Source organism: Bombyx mandarina, chromosome 04 (assembly GCF_030267445.1).
Source record: "Bombyx mandarina strain Sakado chromosome 04, ASM3026744v2".
Taxonomy (NCBI): Eukaryota; Metazoa; Arthropoda; class Insecta; order Lepidoptera; family Bombycidae; genus Bombyx; species Bombyx mandarina.
The window spans coordinates 2,392,834-2,416,910 of record NC_143211.1 but is presented as its reverse complement, the minus strand read 5'-3'; the positions used below and the strand labels follow the sequence as shown (position 1 = coordinate 2,416,910).

Here is a 24,077-nt window from a genome sequence, read left to right as displayed (position 1 = left end):
AGATTTATAATCTCTGGATTTATGTCAAACTATCGCGCCAAAATAATCGTCAAGAATAATAGTTTCCTTTTATATACAATAACTGGGATGTACGCAGTACGATGTAAAAGGAAGGTATGGTCGCGGCTATTGTGTATTTTCAGTCCAAAGAGCGTGTTGTGGTCATATTTTAAAATGCACAAAACGAAAATCAACCCAGTTAAAACTTATCTTTCAATATCGTTTCACAGCTATCATCGGGTTATCTTTCAAATAAAAGGGTTCAGATGCAGCTCTTTACAAAAACACCCGACAACAAGGAATCTTCGATACTCTTTTGCCCTTATTTTTCTCTCACAGGCAGGAAAATAGGATAGGGTAAATCTAGGATTGTTTGGCCTTCCTGGATGTTCTTCAGACAAACTAGGCATAAGAATTTGATGTATGATTTATGACAGACTTAAAACAAAAGACCGCAAGGCGTTGACTGAAGTCATATGCTACTGCGCTACAGAATCGCGAAGTCAGAGATTTTTCTATGTTGCTATGAAAGAGAACATGACCGCTGAATTGGAGACATTTGGAGTCCATGAGGTACATATAGTAAATGTCGTCTTGAAACTGGAATAACTGCACTAGTATTGATGGAACCTCGTGCGGACAAAGACAGTCTGCCGCTGGCAATTTTGCAAATTCTAGAACTTTCGCTTTTGACTCACGATGTTTCTCCTAGTGGTTGTTCGGGATTACGTTTTATCGACACATTGAGAGAGAGAGAGAGAGAGAGAGAGAGAGAGAGAGAGAAAGAATATACTTTATTGCACACCAAAACACAATTAACACTCAAAAACAGTAGGATTGGAGGAGTATTGGAGGCAGATACCGCTGATTTAAATCAAAATTCGGTGAATTCGTCGATATGTAATTGAAACCTACATTTTTCACCGAAGCCAACCTATCCAATGTCGTATTATCAAAAAAAAAGTCAGTAACATCCGGCTGACTCTGTGTTTTATCTTACGAAACAAACAGTTTATCGTGAAATATGTATATTATCTATTGACCTCGTCAACTTTTGTAAACCGGAGGTGCACCATGCCGAACAAATCCGTACAGAGCTATTTTTAGATTTCAAATATTTGAAATGAAACAGTTCCATAGGTTTTATTAAGTTAAAAACAGATTGTATAAAGGTAAAAGTAAAAGTAAAGTAAAATTGTAAAAGGTAAAAGAAATTTGTGGTTTGTGTTGCATTAGATACAAGGGTAGATAAAAAATAATTAAAATTACTACGTAAAACATGTTGTGTTTTAAAACGGACTTTTTTTATATAACTGAGGGATTACTGGTGGCCTGGAGACCTTTCCAGTTTCACCAGAACAGGTGGGCGAGCAAAGGCTCAGTCAGGAGGTGTGGGATTAACTAACAGCTGCCCGAGCGCCTCCGAAGGAAACCTAACAACTCAAGAGCAGCTGCTTCGCGAATGAATCTATTACCGGATCGGTATTGAGACCCGCTGAAAAGATCCAGCTAGAATATTTTTATTAATAACTAACATATATTACTATAAAAATATACACAAAATATATTACTATACTATTTAAAAACCTTCTTTAGTTGACAAAGCACTTATAGTCAGGGAAAGTTAAATTAACTGTAGGTAGCACTATACGGTACGGTATGAATTGTCAAAAGTGTCATGTATTGTCAAGTCGAACAGAGCACTTGTTTTTACTGATAGATATTGAGTTTATTGTGCTAATAAATAACTTATCATTGCGTTGAGTTCGTGTCCAGTAGAGTCTTCGGATTCCTGCACGCTCAAGATTTTTTTTAGGGACTATTGTACCTATTGTTTCTGAGTTGGTGGTGCGGATTGTGTAGAACGTATTTACAACGGTCCGTGTCTCTGTGCAGTAAATCACAACAATTCTGTTAATAATGCCACGCTGTGTAAACTGTGCCCTTTCTCTGGTACATAAAATTAAAAAATAAAATAAAATAAAACTATGTCATTCTTATATTCAAGCATTATTATTTTCTAATCCCTATAGGTACCTACCTACACATCACCTACCTTTAGCATGACCTACTATTATAATTTGTAATATTATTTACTTGGGATCATTCATTAGTTTGTTGGAACTATTTTCTGTTGTCATATGAGTTGTCATCTGTTGTCATTCAAATCATAACCGTTGTAAGGAGTGGTTATTTTTTGGCAGAAGGTTTGTTACAAAAATAACCTCAAAATTGAACAAAAAGTCAAAGAACAACAAAAACCCCACGAAATAAATGGATAATTTTTATTTCCTTTGAAAGTACGATATTTTCCTTCTCTTATATAAAATTTATGCTATCATACAAAAAAAATATGCGCAACGGCGGCCCATAGAATAATGGGCAATCTCCTATGTATTGAGTTGGAACGTTTGTCTACGATTGCCGCTAGGGGCGCTGTTCCAACTGCATACAAATTTGAGTTAACTTTCACGTCATCGAGAACGTTAAAAAACTCGCAGTAAGCACACTTTACGAAAAAGTGGAGTAGAGTGTCCTTTAGTTGTTTTTAGTGTAAGTATTAGACTATTATTGTTATACAAATCTTCTTCTTCCGTCCCTGTCCCCGTTATTGGGGGTCGGGTCTCGTCACTCTACGGCGCCAGGTTGTTCTGTCCTGGGTTTTGGCAATTGGACTTTCTTAAGGTCTCTTTCGATGTTTGACCACCAGGGCAATGGCGAGCGGCCTCAACCTCTTTTTTGTTCTGGCAAGCTTAATGCGATTTTCACTATATAGTCTTCGTCCCGTCTCATGATATGACCATACCATCTAACGTGATTTTCCGTCATTTTGTCTGTGATTGATGCGACTTATTCGATTATTATATATGCGATTATTGTTATACAAATATTATATAAATATTTTACCCTATACATATTTGTAGTTGGCATGAGTGAAACTAGCTACTGCTTAGACTATATAGCTAAGCTCTGCTTATTTCTGCCGTTTGAATGGAAGGCAACTAACTGCAGTGCAATAAAGACGTCGAACTAGCGGTAGGCAGCGGCTTGGCTCTGCCCCTGGCATTGCTAAAGTCCATGGGCGACGGTAACCACTCACCATCAGGTGGGCCGTATGCTCGTCTGCCTACAAGGGCAATAAAAAATAAATAAAAAAAAGAACTTAAGTTGGGTGACCACATTCACGTTGTGTATGTAGTCTATGGGCTTGGGTTACCACTTAACATCAGGTGGGTTATAAACTTATTCTCACCCATCGTTGCAATAAAGAAATCTAAATAACAATTAATCTGAATTACGTTGATTAAAAAAAACCCTCACCAAAAACCTTGTAAAGAAACTATTGTTTAAGCATTTAAGTTACAGTCACTCGATGTATTGAATACTTTTTGTAATGACCAGATTATACTTTTTTCAATTTACACAATTGTTAAGTAATTAGATTTTTTGAAGTGAAACTTCTTTGGGCGCGTTGAAAGTAAAATTTAGCTCGCGGCACATTCGTTACGACTAGAGAGAAAAGATACAAATTAGGACGAGCGAGAGTGAGAAAATAGACAGAGCGTCTCGCGAACCACTCGACCGTGGAGAGAGGGACAAGGCGAGCTAGATCGTTTCTCTTAAACGCATTCTGTTTACGGGCATCGGCCACTAGATTGCATATTAACTATCGTATATTTAATTTTTTAGGAAAGATTTTTAAAAAACTCACTATACTACACACCGCAAAAGAAGTTTTACTTCTTTCACGTGTACCAAGTTGCGCGCGCACCGTGTTTTTTTATTCTTACACTGCGCCGATCATAAAACATTAATAAAATGCAATGTAATTTATCAGCCGCGATTTATTTACGCGTAACAAAATAAATGTTCATAAAAAAAAACACATTCACAGTTTAAATGGCACGCTTTATTGTACCGACTCCGGTATATTGCGTAGGTATGCTGTTTACGGAATGTCTCAAATTTTTATTCCAATTTCCGGACAGAATTGTATTCGGAGACGAAATTAAAGACTAAACTTGAACATGAATTAGAAGATACATTATCATAATAATTATAAATGGTGATAACGCGACCACAATCTACACTATCTACCTGATTGACTGGCTGTCAGTTTCGCTCCGACAACGACAGCGACAGGTCAACAATGCTCTTGTACCATTTATCAGTTGTTCTTTTCAATTCATACGTAATTTGGTATGACCAGCAATATGTGGAACTACCTTCGGACGCCGGGAAGACCGCGCTATTCAAAGGGAGGGATAATTATTTGACGATGTGGTGCCTTGTGAGTGATGTTTTTGTTCTGTGAATTATTTATTTATATTCTTGACTGTATTTCTAGTCTTTACAGGTGGTAGGACTTCTTGTGAGTCCGCACGGGTAGGTACCACCACCCTGCCTATTTCTGCCGTGAAGCAGTAATGCGTTTCAGTTTGAAGGGCAGGGCAGCCGTTGTAACTATACTGAGACCTTAGAACTTATATCTCAAGGTGGGTGGCGTATTTACGTTGTCGATGTCTATAGGCTCCAGTAACTACTTAACACCAGGTGGGCTGTGAGCTCGTCCGCCAATCTAAGCAATAAAAAAAAAACATACTTAACGGAAATTCCTTTCAGGTTACGCAAATTCTTCTTTATAAGACACGAACGATTTTTATATCTAAGCCTAGGGAAGACGCCGAGTGGTCAAAACGAGAATAGTATAGAAGATCGGTTCAATTATATCAGTCATTCATTCACAACGACTAGATTTATCGAAATCACACGAAAAGCCAATCTGAGAGATAAATTAAAAAACACAAATAATTAGCATACTTTTTTTATTTAGGAGAAATCCCGACCTAGTGATAAACAAGTAATAAAGAAGAAACACATTTCATATTAGTAAGAAATCAAACTATAGTGATAACTAAAAGTAATTTTACGTTACATATTTTGATTATATTTTTATTGACCTTTCGAATACTTATAAAACTGTAGTTTTTGTGGTTACCGACCATTGTCAATAGTTATGTCAGTCGCCAGATTAAGCCATAAAAGTAGTTTTAATTATACGTACATAAATAATCTACGACAGGCGAAACCAAATGAAACACTGTCTGTATTTTGTGGCCATCTTAGACCTTTATTTATATACCAAAATACCACTTAAATCGACAAATGATCGTACAGCACTTCATGTATTAAGAAATCTGTAGAACCAGCACATACCACAACACTTGGGCATTGTAGGCAGCGGCTTGACTCTGCCCATGGCATTGCTGAAGTCGATGGGTGACGGTAACCACTCACCATCAGGTGGGTGTTCTGCTCGTCTGCCTACAAAGGCAATAAAAAAATAAAATAAAAATTTGGCCGCTGTGAGCCTTGACCAAAGTCTCAGTAGAGTCGCGACTCCTATCCGCTGGTAGTTTCACGGAAGCAATGCTCTTGCTAGGGCTGGTGTTAGTAAATTTTCTCAGATTAAGCCCATGAGCTCACCTACTCGTCGGCGAAAATCTGGAATAGCCCAACCCCAGGGAATAGGTAGGCTAAGAAAGTGATTTAGTTTAATGCGTATTCATTCATAAAAAATATCGCATCAACCCACGCCTACTCATAAACGATAAAACTCACTAACGAACGAACCCTACAATTTTTTCGGGAATATCTAAAATAATCTAAACTTCGACACGATTTACAACATGCAGTATCATTATTAATGATAACGCGATCGTGATTGACCCGATCTTACTGGCAGTCAGTTTCGCTCCGACAACGACAGCAACCGGTCAACAATGCTCTTGTACCATTTATCAGTTGTTCTTTTCAATTCGTACGTGATTTGGTATGATCAGCAATACGTGGAAATCCCTTTGCCGGACGGCATTAAAAACATGTCGTTCAAAGCGAGGGGTATCTTCTTGACGTTTTGGTGTTTCGTAAGTGATTTTTCTTTGGATTAAATTAAGTTAACTACGTTGTTTTTTTTTTGTTCATTCAAGCCGTGAGTATAGTTTTAAAACAGCTTAATTACGAATGATAATTATATTTAATTGTATAAATTATGTTCGTTTGTGTGTTTATTGTATTCTACACGTTTGAGGTCAAGTAATAGGATTTTTCAGTACCTACTTTCAATGCACGGACGGGCCCAGTCCTCCTTACAAAGTGAGATTACACGAGCCAATAGTCATCACAACGGCATAGGTTCCGTTCATTTTGGGACATGAGGTTGCATTCGTAATTGTATTGGATCACGGTTATACCACTTTTCAAACTAGAAATGAAGGTGGTACCAAGCCGTGCGTGCCGGCTCCGCCAATGAATATGCAAATAAAAAAAATGCGGCTGTAAAAAATGCGGCTGTAAAAAATGCGGTAAAAAATGCGGTAATTCCGCGATTATAAGGATTCTTGGGGTCGATATTTTGAGCGGTGTTTAGTATCGGAGTGATTTCGAAGGTAAAGCTAAATTCTAAAATGTTGAGATTCATCAATAGAGCGAAACCGTACTTCACGCCTGGACAAAGACTTGTGCTTTACTTCCGTTTCGCTCCATACAGTTGAGGGCCGTTCGTATTGACGTTAATCCCATTCTCACGGATCGTTTGGAACCTCCAAGTCTATGGAGGAACTTGAGTTCTCTCTGTGTTTCATAGCGTATGTTCTAACGGAGCGCTCTGAGGAATTGTTCGAGATTATCTTTCCATCTCCTTTTCATCAACGTACCTCCCATCACCGGAACAGAGCTTATTCACAGTGCGTTTCCAGAGATCGTTTTGTGCCACTTACAATCCAACTCTGGAATGAGCACCGCGGTAATGCCATCGCCGAGCACTATGACACGTCCCTCTTTAAACGAGGTTTTCGTAGAGTACCCGGCTATAAACAGCGACTTGACTATGCCCTTGGCGTTATTGAAGTCCATAGACGACGGCAAGTAAATGTTCGCTTGCCATTCAAGTTTGCATTGCGTCTATAAAAGATATACCATAAAATATTACTACTACTAGAAATAACTATTATCGTTTGGTCGAAATGAGAACTTTACATTCAGAATAAAAAAAAGTACGTGGTTCAAAAATCTTGGTGATCTCACGTGTCGCGTGCGATGGACCTTGATTTTTTTTTTACTCATTAAATCATTATGACGTTGCAGTAAATGATTAATAAATTTCCTTGTTGTTGCGGTTAAAACTAATACCTACCACAACTGCATTAAAAAATTAATTGAAAACCAAATTATTAACGATTAGTTATTAAATTTAAATATTAGTTCATCGCTATTATGGTCAAATTGAAAGGATTATAATATTTTTAACTGCTAAATAAAATCTGAAATCGTCATAACCTAAACTATAAGACGCCCGTTGTATTTGTATCAAGCGATCCGACAATTCCCGCGTTCGAATCCCGCAGGCGGGTACCAATTTTTTTTTCCTGTCTATTCGCTAACTAACTATACTTGAGACCTTAGAACTTATATCTCAAAGTGGGTGGCGCATTTACGTTGTACATGTCTATGGGCTCCAGTAACCACTTAACACCAGGTGGGCTGTGAGCTCGTCCCCCATCTAAGCAATAAAAATAAAATAAAAAAAGAATTTGCTTACAATAAACCTAACAAGAGCAATTTACCACCAGATCGGAATCGCGACCCACTGAGAAGATCCGGTGAGAAACTCAATGAGTTGTGTCTATGGATTAGTTTGCTCGTCGAACTCTTGAATATTAGTATCATCATCATCATCAGCCCACTGTCGTCCCCATCCAATCCACCAATCCACCACCACTGAGCCCGGTTTTCGGCTCTCCTCATTCCACCACATCTTGCCGACCACCCTTCGGAGATATTAGTATAATTATTTACTACTGAATTAAATTAGTTAAACTATTTGCAGGCTCTACAAACAATATACTTCGGTACAGCAGTGTTGAATGACATCATCGGCACCAACGCTACAGCGCCAAAAAACCCGCCCCTCATCAGAAGAGTTAAAGACATCGTCTTCAGTTCGGCGTTCACTCTAGCTTTATACGTGTTTGCCACATTTTGGGGCCTGTACTTGATCGACGAGAACCTAATTCTGCCGGCCCACATTCAAGAGGTTCTACCAAACTGGATAAACCACGCGATGCACACAACTATTGTACCTTTCATCATTTTGGAGCTTCTCTTGACAAACAGAAACTATCCAACGAGAAAAGTCGGATTATCTGTGGCACTGCTTATTAATTTTACGTACGTATTTTGGATTCATTTCTTGTATTTCACTCAAGGAACTTGGGTGTATCCATTTCTCGACCTTATGAACTGGCCCACAAGGATACTTTTTTGTTGTACTAGTAGCATTATAGGCGTACTGTTTTATATTTTAGGTGAAAAAATTCATTATATTGTAACACCGAAAAAAAAGCTCAGTGTTAATGGATCTAAAAGAGATTAAATAAAGAATAGGCTATATCGTTTTGAAGTTTTCATTACCTAATGGCACCTTACGTACTTACATATTGACGGGTGAAAAGCTATTTGTGAAGCAACATTTTTAGAGTCTATGTAAAGTTTAAAATTTGGAAAAATTATCATAACAAAAAACCGCTTCAGCTATTTGAATGTGGTAAGCTTTTGTGAGTCTGCGCGGGTGGGTACCACCACCCTGCCTATTTCTGCCGTGAAGCAATAATGCGTTTCGGTTTGAAGGGTGGGGCAGCCGTTGTAACCATACGTGAGACCTTAGAACTTATATCTCAAGGTGGGTGGCGCATTTACGTTGTGGATGTCTATGGGCTCCAGTAACCACTTAACACCAGGTGGGCTGTGAGCTCATCCACCCATCTAAACAATAAATAAATAAAAAATATATTTGAAGTTCAATTGAATATGCAATTTCGAAAAGGGCACATGTCGCATATTTTGCCAAATACGTTTTTTCATATACATAATATGTCGTTTTAAGGCTTACCTACACCCATTTTATAATAATTCCAGTAATTTTCAATTGCTAATTAATACTAAAATATATCTCAAAAGTTAATATTTTAAATTTTACACTGCTTTGGAAAATAATCAGTATTTTTCATTTCCTGAACATATAACATTTTCAGAGATGTGCCCTTTTCGAAATTGCATATATTCAATTAAAAACATCAAATTGTTGATACTAACACTAAAAAATAAAACGGACCTTTAATCACAAAGATAAAAATCGCGAAACCCTATAATAGCCTTACACCACTCGATAAAATACTAATAGAAATTAGACTGAAAATACTAAGCTGGATATGTAGTATTTTCTAGACAATGTGAACTCTATTTCTCATAAATAAATCGTAGGTAATCAAAAAGTATAAAGATGCATTAATATTGAAACTTATACTGTTTCTATTCCTGCTAACCAATGGACAACAGTTGGGTTATCTGTTATGAGCTTGTGACATAATGGTTAAAAAGTCCAGTGTACTCGCATTAATCTATATGACTGTGCCAAGTTCCAATTTTATTCCAACGGGAAATAATTATGGTGTAATGAAAAATAAAGTTTTAAGATTTTCTACAAGAAAAAGATGACCGTTTACTTAATAAAATTTATTTAATAAAAATTCAAATTTATTAAAGGCAAAAATTAAAAAACTACAACACATTGCATTATATGCTACGTAGTACATACATACAGACATACATACTATATTAACAGGAAGCGTGGGGTCGTGTCGCCACGCCATACGCCGCCAAGCCAACATACGATTTGTGTGCTTAGTGCGAGTTTTTTAACTCCATGACGACCTGGACTTAGAGTCCATCAGTAAGTATTTACAGTCGGCGTCGATGCGCCACTTCGATAAAGCGGCACGACACGAGAACCCTCTCATCGTGGCCGCTGGTAACTACATTCCCGATCCTGCGGACAGGATGGAAAGCAATCGACGTCGCCCAAAACACGTCATCTCAGATCCTCCCGATCCACTAACAGTGCTTCTAGGTACTTCAAGCACCGGTCACCGTTCTCGCCGAACCCGTCGCTTGCGACGAAGGGCTCGACGAGTAAATTAACTCTCAGATACAGCCCACTGAGTTTCTCGCCGTATCTTCTCAGTGGGTCGCGTTTCCGATCCGGTGGTAGATTCTGCAAAGCACGACTCTTGCTAGGGTTCGTGTTAGCATCGTCGTCAGGTTTGAGCCCCGTGAGCTCACCTACTAGTTAAGGTTCCGCTGGAATAGCCTCTCTAGGCTACCAGCTTAGGTAGGAAAAAAAAAACCACTTTCCAACTGCATTCAAAATTAGGCTAACTTTTACGAATCGAGAACGTTAAAAAACTCCCACTAAGCGCACAGATCCGGCGCTGTAGATGTTTCAAATCAAAAAGTTAACACACATAGATACGTTTCTACTTTTTTACATGTATAGAATGCCCTTTTACTTTCTTTCATCTTAGACATTGCTCTAGAAATTCTTCAACGTTTATTATTATGTGGCGTGAATACATCAATTCTGCAGAAAGAAAATCGTTTCAACATCAGCTAGCATCATGTAGTGCGAAATGCCTTAAGATAATAAGTATCATTTCTATTCAGATATAATGTATGTGAATAAAATAAACCAAACCTGCAGTGTTTATCAGTAAATACTGCTATAGACACACTCTACTGAGTTTCTCGCCGGATTTTCTCAGTGGGTCGCGATTTTGATCCGGTAGTAGATTCAACGAAGTACTGCTTTTGCTAAGGCTAGTGTTAGCAAATTCTCTCAGGTTGAGCCCGTAAGCTCACGAAAAGTTTCGTGAATAGCTGGAACAGCCCCTTAAGCTACCAGTGATTGGACGGAGGTAGTGAATGAAAAAGGCACACAGATATTTGTACCAAATTTAATTTTATATAACAACTTCAGATTCAAAACCTTTTACAATAAAGTTTAATTCATCCTCCAACATCTCTTTTCTTTTTCTTCTGCTCTTTGACCTCTCCCATTTAAAATGTCTTAGGCCTAACGCTAATACCAGCTCTTCATAAACTGTACAAAGACTATTGTAAAACATTAATATTGTAGTACTATCTTTGAGATACTGATTTACGAACACTTTTGGATCATTCTGGGTATCCATTTTTAGTGCAAAATTATAAACAAAGGTACCGTTATAAGACTTTCCATACTTTGTATTTTGATATGGCTTTTTACACAGTGTATTTAAATCATTAATTTGTTGCAAACAACACTGAAATTTGGCATATTTATGTATTTTATTCACATGATAATTGCTTTTGGGTCTCTTTTTAATCTTAGCATCAATCTCGAAATACTGTAAAAGCATTTTCGCTGCTATAAAGCAGTCTTCATGTTGAATTTTGTTTTTGTTCAAAAATAATTCACCTTCTGTCAAACTTGGTAGTACAATCATTCTGTTTTTGTATTCTTCAATTGTTTTTTGATATTTTTCATTATAATACTTTTGACCTCGAATTGTACCAACGCTTTCATCAATCATCTCCAGCATAATGTAGCAAACAAATAAACTATGAACCAAGCCTATAGGTACTTCACAGGTGTTAACCCACCAGAGGATGCTGAGCATATACAACTGGAAACTCTTAGGTAATAAATCAATTAAATTAAAATCTAACATTGGCATTTTAATTTTGAAGAAATTTTGAAAATATAGCTTTAATTGTTCATCTGTAAGATTTGAATATGGTACTTCTAAAGGTCTTGGTATTGAATATTCTCTGTCTATGATTAATCTGTGATAGTTGAGGCTTTTGTCTCTGCTCACATATGTAACATATTCTTGCTCGTAATCTGTAAGAATATCAAAAGAGTACCTCAGAATAGGTAATGCACAGAGGAAAGCATCTTCATCATTATAATCCTCAGCTTGTGGTGAACCAAAATGTAAATGATGTGTGTAAAGATTTATACTACTGTGAGGGATTGTGTTGTTTCTTATTCCTTCTGCAAACCAATCAGGGATACCCAGTTCATTGGTATCGTCTTCTTGATCAGAGCTATTCTCTTCTTCTGACGACTGTTCATTTGTATCAGAATCATATTGTGGACTTTCTATTGTCTCATTTTCATCTATTTGATTATTTGGTATAACACTGTCATCATTGTCATTACAATCTTTTCCCAATAATTTATTAACATTTTCTGGTAATACAGAAACAATTTCTTCTGTATTCTCTGGAATATTAAAGTATTTCAATGAGCGACAGTTCTTTCTGTTGTAGCCTTCAATGCTTTTTTTAATAATATAAAATACTTTCTCCTTGCGATTTTTCTTTAATCTTCCAATAATTTTAGAGATAGCCGTATCAATAGACTCATTCTGCAACCATTTGAATAGGCCCTTGATACATCTCTGTTGATCATTTTGATTTTTTTTTGCCTTAGGTAATTTAAATTCAGAAAAGAATTTTCCAAAAACTCTCTTCTGCACAAAATCATTGCCAAGTAATGTGGCAAGCAGTGGTAAAATTTCCTGTTTGATTCCTTCAAAGCTATTAGTTAACTGTTCAAATCTGTATATTTTACAACTTAAGACATGTTTCTTAACACCATCTATTATAACACATCTCGGTTTAAAATCTACCGTGTTGAATGGAATATATAAAACATTGTATATATAAAAATCTGAATCGTAACTCAGTACAGGACAGTTTAAATGTCTTGCCATAGCCGCGATTTCATCGTCTGCCTCAAATTCGCATACTGTGTACGCAACACCAATATCAATCAAAGCCTCTTTGAAAACATTACGTATGAGCAAGGGGAAGATCTGCATGCATCCTTGAGTAACTGGATCTAGGCATGACGCTCCATATATCTTGGATCTCAGTCTATGATATGCAGTTTTAAGTTTTCTAGTCTCGTAACTTCCGTCAAACAATACGTATGAGGTTATATTGCATTTCCGAAAATGTTTAAAGAATGTTCTTACGTACTGAAAAAATTTGTCATAATCGCCGCCGAAAGCAGAAAAACTGTTCAGACGCTGATATAATTGAGCACAGAGACTGTGACCGTCAATAACAACACAGGAATCGTATAATACAAAGTCTTTCAAAAAAATGTCCTCATTCTTGTTTATATAAGTAGTTAGTCCTCGTACTCCCATCTGGAAGGTAGTTTTGATGTAATAATTAAATTAAATCTGTTACTGTTGTTGTATATTTGCAAGTAAACGTTTGTATTTGTAAGAATGAAAAGAATCAGTAAATAAATAATTGTAATCTTCGTTTTTTTTCAACTGTCCATCAAATGGGCAAAGGAAACATAGTAAATAAATAAAAAGTTAAGTTATATCTTCTGTACGAAAAGTGATATTGAATAAAATATACGTAGGTAATTATTTAAAATAAATGGTAAATACAAATATTTATTAAAAAATGAGGTTAACTTCTGTTACAATAAATTACTTCAATTTCGTAGGTAAGTATGTCACCCTTACCCCACGCCATATTGAAAGTTCAAACCATAGATTACGTAAAACGGTCGTTGTAACTCAGCATAGATAATAAATAACATTACGAAGAAAACCGCGTGGGGGAACAATACTATTAAACACGTGTTTTTCAATTTAAAAGCTATTTCTTTAAAATTGTCTGGCCTTACCTTGTATATCTTAACTTCGAAGCCTCAATAAACTTGTTTTCTGAAATCAGAAGGTATTTTCCATTAAAGAAGTAAGCAGTCTGTTATATGAATATACCTTGACACGATTTTTCGAGTGGTGAGAACGATCCGAATCTGTTTTTAGTCTCATCGTGTTATTCCAGAAATCAAAATGACCGAGGACAAAGAGGTAACTGTTGAAACCAATGGACAAGAGGAGAACGCGAAAACCGAAAATTCAGAAGACGAAACCGAATTGGATATTGCGATTATTCGGCAAGTCGAATATTATTTTGGTGAGTGAAAACAATCCTAACAAGTTTTCATCACACGCATCCGTATGAGAATTTAAATCGAAGTCTTAATACCAATTATATTGACGTTAGCGTTCATAATAACAAGTGCCAATCTACATCATAATTTAGGAAGAGGGTAAGCTATTATTACTGTTGAAGTCTTACGAGCCCATGCGGACTTGGAATGATCTTGGGGCAACTTCTTCTTTGTCGGTTTCACTCTTAACAGCATGGCCGTGGTCATCGCTTCAGATGTTGTTGGCAAGCTATCACTCCATCCTAAAAAAAAACTTGCGACCCGTGAATTCAATTAAAAGTAATGAACAACCTGAATAGTTCAATATGAATAAGACCGGACTGTCTCAAAGCGATAATTGTCTTGAAATTAATTGGTTTATTTGTAATTCCCTCACACAGATGTGTAATAGGAGTTTCATTATTAACATTCGTTAAACCTTTTACCAGGTGATGTAAATCTACATCGAGATAAATTTCTGCAAGAACAAATAAAATTAGATGATGGATGGGTTCCATTAGAAATTCTCACAAAATTCAACCGCCTTGCCAAACTGACAGAGGACACAGATGTCATCGCAAATGCTCTTAACAAATCTACAAGTGGATTATTGGAGGTAATTAAATAATTTGTTTTCTTTTTTTAAACAGTGCTATGTTATCAATCCAAGTCAATAGTCTAATAGCCATGTCCATGCTTGAGACTAATGTCCAATATTGAAAATAAAAAAAATTATAGTGACTGACTTTTCACAAGAAATAAGGTGTTAAATTTTGTTTTCGTAACACTGAAAAATACAGATCATGCAATTCATTGAATATTTAACATTACAGGTTTCTGAAGATAACAAAAAAGTGAGACGTAATCCAGAACACCCACTGCCAGAAATGAATGAGGAGCTTCGTAAAGAAATATGCAACAGATCAATTTACGCCAAAGGATTTGCTAAAGATGCCTCATTAGATGATTTATTAACTTACTTCAAGCAGTTTCAGGAAGTTGAGAATGTAATTATGAGAAGATACGTTGAGAAATCCACAAAGAAACGCTTGTTCAAGGGTTCTGTATTTGCTACATTCAAGACTAGAGAACAGGTATGTGAAATATTTTAAAAAAAATTATTGCTTAGATGGGTGGACGAGCTCACAGTCCACCTGGTGTTAAGTGGTTACTGGAGCCCATAGACATCCACAACGTAAATGCGCCACCCACCTTGAGATACATGTTCTAAGGTCTCATGTATAGTTACAACGGCTGCCCCACCCCTCAAACCGAATGGCATTACTGCTTCACGGCAAAAATAGGCCGGGTGGTGGTACCTACCCGTGCAGACTCACAAGAGGTCCTACCACCAGTAATATATGAAAATTTTAATTATTACTGGTTCTTAGACTTGAGTCAATCAACATAAATAAAATAGAATGGTGTGTGTAGGTTTATCAGATGAGATAACAAATGGGGGTACTCCACCAGCTCCTATATAAAAGAGTTCAGTTCTTGACTCAAGTTTCTGTAGGCCTTCCGTAGAAAAGATTTCCAAATAAAAAGTTTTTTAAAGAAATTTTGTGTGTTTATTGTGCCCTTCAGATGTACTTTTACTACACCCTGAACTATAAATATTCAACTTAAAGCATTGAATTTGAGCTCATTGATTACAAAGCTTTTCATAAACAATAATCATATTATTAAAAATTTCAGGCAGAAAAGTTTATGAATGCAAAAGGGCACAAGTATGGAGATAATGAACTGTTAACACTCTGGCAGGAAGATTACTTACAGCAGAAACAAGAAGAATATTCAGATAGGAAAGATAAGAAAGAAAAAAAGAACAAAGACAAAGAAGTAAGTCATTTTAGTTTAAATAAAAAAGAAGATAATATTTTGTAAAAGTAAAGAGTAAAAATTATTAGTATTATTTCAATTAGCTACAAATGTGCAATATTATAAATCTGCTCTGATTAACTATATGTAAACCCTTTAAGAAAATATTTGATTGTCGTTGTTTTTAAAATTTCGTTGGAAATTTAATCATTAGTTCAGAAGAGTGCATTTCAAAGTAAGGGAAATAAATGGATGAAGAAAAGGTCTTAAAAATACAATATAAAAAATAGATTATTATTTTATTCCCACCATCCATAAAGCATTCTGATATCTGCAAACAAACTGTAAACAAAATCTCACAAATGTATTTTAATTTTAATAGAAATATTAATCTGAAGAAACTTGAGATTCACTGAAGCTCCGTTTGTATCTGTAATTTGATTGTCTATATCTAATTAGAGTTATTATTAACTTGTATCAACTAATATGTCCACTGACACAGGGTCAACAACAACAAGAAAAGGAAGAATTAAAATTACCAACAGGCAGCGTCTTCCACTTTAGTGAAGTCAATGAGAAAATGAAAAGGGAGGACTTAAAGGATGCTCTCACGAAATTAGGTAAGTGTCACTAGTTAATATACTTGTGGGATTCTCTATTCAATAGAATATGGACCAATAAAATGATTGATTGCTTCATAGCTGATTGATGCTTGATAGCTTCATTTTGATACAAACTTGATTTTAATTCCATCTTTATTATTTAAAGCAAAGTAAATAAAATATACACATCCTTTGTCTTTCGAGTTACACATATCTGTTCACTGTTGGATAGGGTAACTACCCTTATTCCTCCTCTCACATTAAAGAAAACTAGATGACCAACATGAATCTCTCATCTTTCTTATATAACACTACATCCCCTATCTCTCTCACTGAGCCATGCATATCTGTTATTCATCCATACATTCTGTCCCTACAATCTTACGTTTTATTTATTGCTATGAAAATGCTCAGCTGTATTTATTGTTATAAGGGATGTGATTCATTTTAATATCTCAAAAATCTTTTGTGTAATGATACTTAAAATTAAGCCATCATAAAATATCCCAAAGATTATTATTAATAAAATGATGGAAGATATAAAGCAACATTTTCTACAAGTTAAGATTAATTAGATAAATAGCACATTATTATTTATGAAAATAAAGTTCTTCCTCTCGTTGTAGCATAACTGTGTATGTCTAGTTAAATGTGGCGAAACTTTTTGTTTAGGTGCCGAGGTCGCATACATTGATTTCAAATCTGGTGACACCGAAGGTTGGGTGAGACTGTCTAAAGAAAACGCCGCTAAAGAAATGGTTGAAAAGATTGAAGATGGAAAGATTAAGATATGCGATTCTGAGGTCATCTTCAAACTGCTTGAAGGTGATGATGAGAAAGCGTATCTCGCCAAAACCGTGGAAGAGATGACCAAAAAACGCAGGAACATGAGGAATAACAAGTTCGGTAAAGGAAAGAATTTCAAAGGGAGACAAGGCGGTAGAAAGAGAAAGCCCGAAAATAATGAAGAGGCACCTCCAAAGAAAGTCCAAGCGCAGTAACCAAAATAGCCAAACTGCTCGTAGAATGTTTTGTGCTTCGGAGGCGATAGGGGCGTACCTATAAACAGCATAAGCTAAATAATTTGTTAAAAGACTGCTTTGATTGATTGTTCTAAAATAATTCGTAAATCGTGGAAACTTGCATTCACAAGAAGAATTAGTGTTAATGGTACAAAGGAATAGTTGTAGTACATGGTTGTTTGTGTTAATAAACAAATAAATTTGTTTAAGATAAATGCAGATATAAGAAAAAGGTATAAAAAAATAAGTTGCCTTACATAAATGTAAATTGTATTTACCTATAAGAGTATAACTGTTTTCCATTTCTTTAAACTTAATTATTAAATTTTATATTTCAAGTTACCTTTTATTTCGAAGTATCTAAGATTCAAGTACAATGAACTGTGATATAATGTTTATAAAGGTAAATAAATAAATTACTGGGTACAAATCATGCACGGTCATCCGGCACCAAAATTAGGATTCCGTATTATGGCTACCAAAATCATGCATACATATATACGTTTTAAATATATACCTATATAGACAATAAAAACAGATATTGTTAGTCATCGTCGTAGATAGCTCAAATGACGTGCATTCGTATTGGGCGACGCGACTGTGTCGAAATTTGAATTCCGTAAGTCATATCAGCAATTTTTCTAATGAAATGCGTACTAAACACATGTTCACGAATGACTTCCACGATGCAGCGAACCCGCAATGGCCACCATTCCTATTCTACCGTGAAGCAGTAATGCGTTTTGCTTTTTAGGGTGAGGTAGCCGTTGTACAGGGTGGCCCATAAGTCCTTTGATATGAAAAAAAAATTATTAAAATAAAACTAATTACATTATGAATTAAATTTTTATTTACATAAAAAGCTTAAAAAACGGGAATTATTTTTTGAAAATAACATCTCCTAAATGTAATCCGTTGCGATCACGGCACTCTTACAAACGACGTCTAAAATTGTCGATGACTGCGCGGCACGTCACTGCTGAAATGCTTGTCATTTCTCTGCGGATGTTTTCTTTTAAAAAAAAATCCATCGGGGTCAGATCTGGACTACGTGGAGGCCAGGAAATGTCTCCTCTCTTAGAGATAACTTTGCCAGGAAAAAGTTGACGGATAACGGGCATAGCAGTGTTAGAGGTGTGAGAAGTGGCCCCATCCTGTTGAAACCACGTCCTGGCATTAAAGCCTGAAAAGTTTTGCAATTCTGGTATGAAAAACTCTTCGATCATAGCCACATATCGCTCCGACGTAACAGTAACTGCGCGCCCTCTGCCATCCTCAAAGAAGTAAGGCCCTAGGATACCATGGGCTGACATAGCGGCCCAAACAGTCACTTTCGGACTATGTAAGGGCTTCTGATGCTTAACACGTTAACTGCCAAGGTATATTTTCTAAATCCTCCTAATTTAATTTCTTGAATTTGATTTCAAATGGTTAATAATGAATAATTACGTATAGAAAAGAGTTCCCTTTTCTTTATTTTAGTAAAAAAAAGAAAATAAAAAAACTGTCAGGCACCGGTCCCTGACGTGGCGCGAATGATACAAATTGTAGTCCCTGCGCCATGTCAAGCATTATGTCAGGCACGTAGGTGTAAATCCACGAGTTTGAGCGCGCTTCCTTCTGCATTTTGGCGGGAAATAACCGTCAGCGTCCGCCGCCTTCGGCTAACATCGGTCAAGTGTCGTGTGCACTGTGCAGTGTCATATCGTATCGCAGTTTACTCCGTTGCTCCGTTACCCCGCCCACCCGCACTGATGTTTTGACTTTTGAGTTATAATTTCGAATCCCATGCATTTTAGTTGCATTAGAGTTACGGAAGCAGCGGGTTTGCGTAAAAATAATTGTAGACGATATTGTCGAATATGGATGATTTTGATTTGTCCTTATCAGATTTGCAACAAATTGATGAATTAGAAAAGCAGTTAACTCAAGGTAATCTTGAGTTATTAGATGTTCAGAGTAATGGTGAAGTAAGTGTTGAAGAAGAAGAGACTTTGCGTTTGCGTATCAACAGGAAGAGAAGATATATAATTGAAAGTGGAGACGAAGATGAAAGCACTAATCAGCAGGTTAGATTACCAATAATTGCAAATAAAACTGATTTGTGGTACGAACCGTCGCGTAACCAAAGGCGAATTGTTCCATTTACTGAGTGCCCTGGTTTGAGACCTTACAGTCTGAGAAGTTTGATGGCTTATTCAAAACCAGAATCATTTTATGCTTTGTTAGTCCCGAACACTGTTTTTGAAAATATAGCTATAGAAACCAATCGCTATGCCGAACAAATTATTACAAAGCTAAATTCAAGAAAACAAATAAAAAAAGGATCTCGATTACTTGGCTGGACAAAGACAAATACGGAAGAGATCAAAAGATTTTTTGGTCTGATTTTGTGGATGGGAATTGTCAAGTTACCAAAGCTAGCTGATTATTGGTCAACTGATCCCTTGATTTGTCAAAATTTCCCGCGTACAATTATGGCTCGTAATAGATTTGAGATTATGTTACGAATGGTGCATTTTACTAATAACGAAGATCAACCTCCTGGCGACCGTTTGTTTAAAATTCGTAGTTTGCTTGATGCTTTGAATCTCAACTTTGCTGCACATTACTACCCTCAGGAAAGCCTCTGCATTGATGAGTCTTTAGTGCCATTTCGAGGGCGAGTAATTTTTCGACAATATATTAAATTAAAAAGGCACAAATACGGTATTAAACTATTTAAAATATGTACCAATCCAGGATATACATTAAAGGTTCAAGTTTACTCTGGTAAACGTGATGAAACTGAATATGTAACACCTAGCAATATCGTCATGTCTCTTATGACCAGCTACCTTAAACGAGGTCACACGCTCTATACCGACAACTGGTACACCAGTGTAGATTTAGGCAGAAAGCTCTTAGAAGAAGATACTCACCTCGTTGGTACGTTGCGCAAAAACAAAAGACATTTGCCTAAGGACGTTATGACAGGAAGCCTAAAAAAGGGAGAATTTCGAGCAAAAGAGAACGAAGACGGTATGACATGCATGAAGTGGAAAGATAAACGAGACGTTTATTTACTCTCGACAAAACATTCAATTGGATTTTCAAGAACACTGAAAAGAGGCAAGGAAATAATAAAACCTAAAATTGTGACCGATTACAATAATGCTAAAGCAGCAGTAGACCTATCGGATCAAATGATCGCCTACTCAACACCGCTACGAAAGTCAGTAAAATGGCACAGAAAACTGGCTGTGGAGTTACTACTAAATACAGCTTTGCTCAATTCCTACATAATGTACAAAGAAACTACTAAGTCTAAGATGGGGATAGTAGACTACAGAAAGATTTTGTGCAAATATCTAACAGAATCGGGCAAAGAAAACAACGAACCAGAGCTGCGATTTACAAGAAATACAAGAAAAAAGCATACATTAACAAGAAAAGAAGGGACTGTGAGAAAATCTCGGAAATATTGCTCTAGATGCTATAAAATAAATGCACAGACAGTTGACAGAATATATGCAAGAAAAAAGACCAAACAAGTTGTAACTTACTGCCCTCAATGCCCAAATGAACCTCATTTTTGTCTTCAATGTTATAATATTGAACATAAATAATAATTTTGAATATCTCTATTGTTCGTTAAACAATGATTCGCCAAAAATATGTGATTACCTCAGTAAATATTAAAGTTTTTAAAATTTCATTGTGTTTTAATTCACCCCTATCATAAAAATACATGATAACTTTTTTTCTAGATATAAAAATAAGAGGCCATGTTGAATATGTCTTGCTTGGGGCCACGTCAGTCATTTCTAATAGAAAAGAACACTGTAAACGTGCTAGACGGCACACTGCGATCATTTAAGTTTGATGCTTCGATGTCAGTCACCGGTAGCTGACATGGCCTGAACAGTTAGTGAGTCTGTCAGGCACCGGTGACTGACATGGCAGCTAACGTGTTAAGTTTTGGATTGATGGGGCTCCAATAGCGGCAATTTTGTTTACTAACATGCCCGTTAAGATGGAAATGAGCCTCGTCAGAGAACATTATGTTATTGAAGGAAGTAAACCGATTCAACATTTCATTCGCATAATTTTGTCTTTGAATACCGTCAGTTTCCTTTAATTCTTGAACCAACTGAATTTTGTAAGGGTGCATATGTAAATCTTTCTTCAAAATCCGTTGTAACGATGTCCTGGATACGTTTAATGCTCTGGCGCGCTTACGAGTTGACTGTGTCGGATTTTCGCGAATAGACTGTGTCACTGTGTCTATGTTTTGTTCCGTACGTGACGTCCTTGGGCGACCCAACCGCGGTTTATCTAACGTCGAACCGGTCTCCTCGAACTTAGCAACCCAGTTCTTAATCGTTTGAAGAGTTGGAGTGTCGTCAAAGTTGTGTAAACCTTTGTGTTCTCGAAATTTACGCCGCGCAACGGTTGCCGAATTGTCGTTTTTATAAAACTCGCGCACACAAAACGCACGGTCCGCTCCGGTAAAACGCTCCATCGCGACTAAATGGGGTTGGCAACTGTCAAAGTGGCGCTGGTGTGCATTGTTCCCATAACATTCAATATTTGTATTGGAATTTTTGATTAAAAATTATTTTAAGCACAATGACGCGTTGTTTTGTACCAATATGCTCAGAAATTGGAGTACATCAATTCCCGAAGGACAAGAAAATTAGAAGACTGTGGTTAAAGGCCATTTGACGCGAAAAAAGTACTCCCACAAAAAGTTCGAGGTTATGTCGTAAACACTTTGTGGAATCTGACTATGAAAACATTAGTAAATACACAGGTATGCTTCTTTCTGTCAAATATTTATAATGCACGTCTAAGTGTAGCACACATCTTTGTTCTCTTATTAAAAAAATCCAATAATAATTAGTTAGGCATACTATTAGTTGCTAACAAATTTTGCAAGTAGATTTATGCTGTAAGGAACCTTTTAACAAACACAAAATCATACTGGAGGAAACACATTCCTCATGAGCTGTTGTTCATTATCAGCTGTTACTATTGAAAGTTCTATCTAAATCGCTGCATCCATTGCAATAACAAATATTTTGAAACTATGGTCAGGTTTCCTTGTGATAGTATATTTAAATGTTATTCTTTGAGTTGTAGGTGTCAAACATTAACATAAATATCTGAAGAAAGGTGCTGTACCATCTATATTTTCATGGAATATGAAACCAGTTTCTGAAGAAACAAAAAGTAGAGAAGTTACTTATGTAATATTAAAGAAGGAATTGTCAATAAAAATAATTAAAAATATTCCTGATTTTTTATTTCGACAAGTGTGTATAGTTATAATACAGATGTTTTTCATACAATGCTTCTTTGAAAATATTTTCATAAAAGATATCTAATTTATTTAACATATTATTTATAAAATTATTGTCTTTTTCAACATAAATCACTTTGATGTCCTTGTAGGTGTAAATGACCAAGTTGCAGTATGTTTTGCCTGAGCAGTATAACTGTCCTTGGATTTGATAATAATATGGGCAGGTTTTTTTTGAGACAATATCCCGTTATATTGTTGTAAGTAAGGCACCGTTGTTATATTTATTTCATGTTTTCTGCTAGCGTATGGACATTTCACTTCAATTATAGCTTCTTCGCCCAACACGCCATCAGGAGATGCAGCAAGATATGGGCGCTCTTGGCTATTGAAAATGCCACATGGTTCCACTAGCAAATCATATATATTAGCATATTTTGCTAGAGCATTTTTTTCATTTTGTTTCAAAATTAAAATTTTGGTCATGTAGCTCTAATCTGAAAAAAGCAAAATAATACATTAGTTGGTAGGTAATGTGTGTAATATGAGCAATTCTTTTTGCACATGCTACAAGGAATAAAGTTCCTAAGGTACACAATTTAATATTATTATTATAATAGCTACCGGAAACAGTTTGAGAGAAGTTTTCTAAGTTAAAATAAAACATCAACATTGTACCTTTCGACAAAATCCACTTTTTTTCTTCGTAAAGATGCAACACGTTTTCTCAACTCCTCCTTTAATTCTTTAACTATCCAGTTGGAATACATGTTGTAAAACTGTTTAGCACTACTTAGAAAGTAATAAGAACCGTATCAAAGTCACAAAATGCCGAAATATCACGAACGCAAAACACACAAAATGGCGGCTCTCTGTGACAAGGGAACAAGCTACGCTGGCGACATCTGAGAAAAGCTTTAACCGGCCAACCCCATTCCCAGAAACCGAAGTTACTCCCCCCGCTTCCCCTGCACCGCTCACGCGCGCCCTGTTCGTTTTATTCAAATTTTACTTTTCAAAGGACTTATGGGCCACCCTGTACCATAAAAATGAAATTTAGAACTCGTGTCTCAAAACGGGTGGTGGCATTTACATTGATAATGTCTATGGGATCCAGTACTCCCATCAGAGTAATTTTTAAAAAACGCCTTCGGAGTTTCTAGCCAAGTTGTGATTACGATCTGGTTTTCGCATAGCATCTAGATGCACACAACTGATAATAAAAAAGACATTAAAGACTTGTAAAAGAAAGATACATGAGGACAATTTCTTAATTAATTACTTAAGCCTTTGAACCACTGTGATATGTCGTTGTCGTCAAACAATTTTATTCAAACAGTGCGCAAAAACATCACGCCCTCAGATTCTTTTTATTTTATCGATTAAGTATGTAGAGGGGCTATAAAAAAGAACAGTGGCTTATTAACCGTTTAGATAAAAGC

General features: G+C 36.2%; 3 protein-coding genes and 2 long non-coding RNA genes across 8 annotated transcripts; 3 read left to right on the top strand and 2 right to left on the bottom strand.

Moving 5' to 3' along the window:
- Nucleotides 1-5,731: 5,731 nt before the first annotated feature.
- LOC114251876 (androgen-dependent TFPI-regulating protein) lies at nt 5,732-8,453 on the top strand. Its single transcript, XM_028186282.2, has 2 exons — nt 5,732-5,927; nt 7,889-8,453. Exons 1-2 carry the CDS (start codon nt 5,784-5,786, stop codon nt 8,432-8,434), a joined length of 690 nt encoding a protein of 229 aa, XP_028042083.2. The 5' UTR covers nt 5,732-5,783; the 3' UTR covers nt 8,435-8,453.
- Nucleotides 8,454-10,834: 2,381 nt separating this feature from the next.
- ast (single-strand DNA endonuclease protein asteroid) lies at nt 10,835-13,238 on the bottom strand. The gene has a single exon (XM_028186281.2). It carries the CDS (start codon nt 13,095-13,097, stop codon nt 10,857-10,859), a length of 2,241 nt encoding a protein of 746 aa, XP_028042082.2. The 5' UTR covers nt 13,098-13,238; the 3' UTR covers nt 10,835-10,856.
- Nucleotides 13,239-13,477: 239 nt separating this feature from the next.
- Nucleotides 13,478-17,689, top strand: La (La autoantigen-like). Of its 4 annotated transcripts, none has more exons than XM_028186284.2 (7): nt 13,478-13,665; nt 13,759-13,890; nt 14,356-14,522; nt 14,740-15,000; nt 15,605-15,748; nt 16,230-16,347; nt 17,002-17,689. In XM_028186284.2, the coding sequence occupies exons 2-7, from the start codon at nt 13,767-13,769 to the stop codon at nt 17,328-17,330; spliced, it is 1,143 nt and encodes a 380-aa protein (XP_028042085.2). In that variant the 5' UTR covers nt 13,478-13,665; nt 13,759-13,766; the 3' UTR covers nt 17,331-17,689. The 4 variants fall into 4 exon arrangements, with proteins under 4 accessions (XP_028042085.2, XP_028042084.2, XP_028042086.2 ...); XM_028186283.2 differs by having other exon boundaries at nt 13,482-13,665; nt 13,740-13,890; XM_028186285.2 differs by having other exon boundaries at nt 13,485-13,647.
- A 3,626-nt stretch (nt 17,690-21,315) lies between these two features.
- Nucleotides 21,316-22,625, top strand: LOC149503075 (uncharacterized). Its single transcript, XR_016325828.1, has 2 exons — nt 21,316-22,146; nt 22,476-22,625. It is a non-coding gene; the product is annotated as an uncharacterized LOC149503075 (long non-coding RNA).
- On the bottom strand, nt 22,624-23,685 carry LOC149503074 (uncharacterized). Its single transcript, XR_016325829.1, has 2 exons — nt 23,314-23,685; nt 22,624-23,132 (listed from the first exon to the last, which is right to left on the bottom strand). It is a non-coding gene; the product is annotated as an uncharacterized LOC149503074 (long non-coding RNA).
- Nucleotides 23,686-24,077: the final 392 nt, after the last annotated feature.

Coding starts and splice junctions, on each gene's coding strand:
- LOC114251876 (XM_028186282.2), top strand. CDS start 5,784: ATGCTCTTGTACCATTTATCAGTTGTTCTTTTCAATTCGTACGTGATT. Junction 5,928..7,888: donor TCTTGACGTTTTGGTGTTTC/GTAAGTGATTTT, acceptor AACTATTTGCAG/GCTCTACAAACAATATACTT.
- ast (XM_028186281.2), bottom strand. CDS start 13,097: ATGGGAGTACGAGGACTAACTACTTATATAAACAAGAATGAGGACATT.
- La (XM_028186284.2), top strand. CDS start 13,767: ATGACCGAGGACAAAGAGGTAACTGTTGAAACCAATGGACAAGAGGAG. Junction 13,891..14,355: donor GCAAGTCGAATATTATTTTG/GTGAGTGAAAAC, acceptor ACCTTTTACCAG/GTGATGTAAATCTACATCGA. Junction 15,749..16,229: donor AAAAGAACAAAGACAAAGAA/GTAAGTCATTTT, acceptor CCACTGACACAG/GGTCAACAACAACAAGAAAA.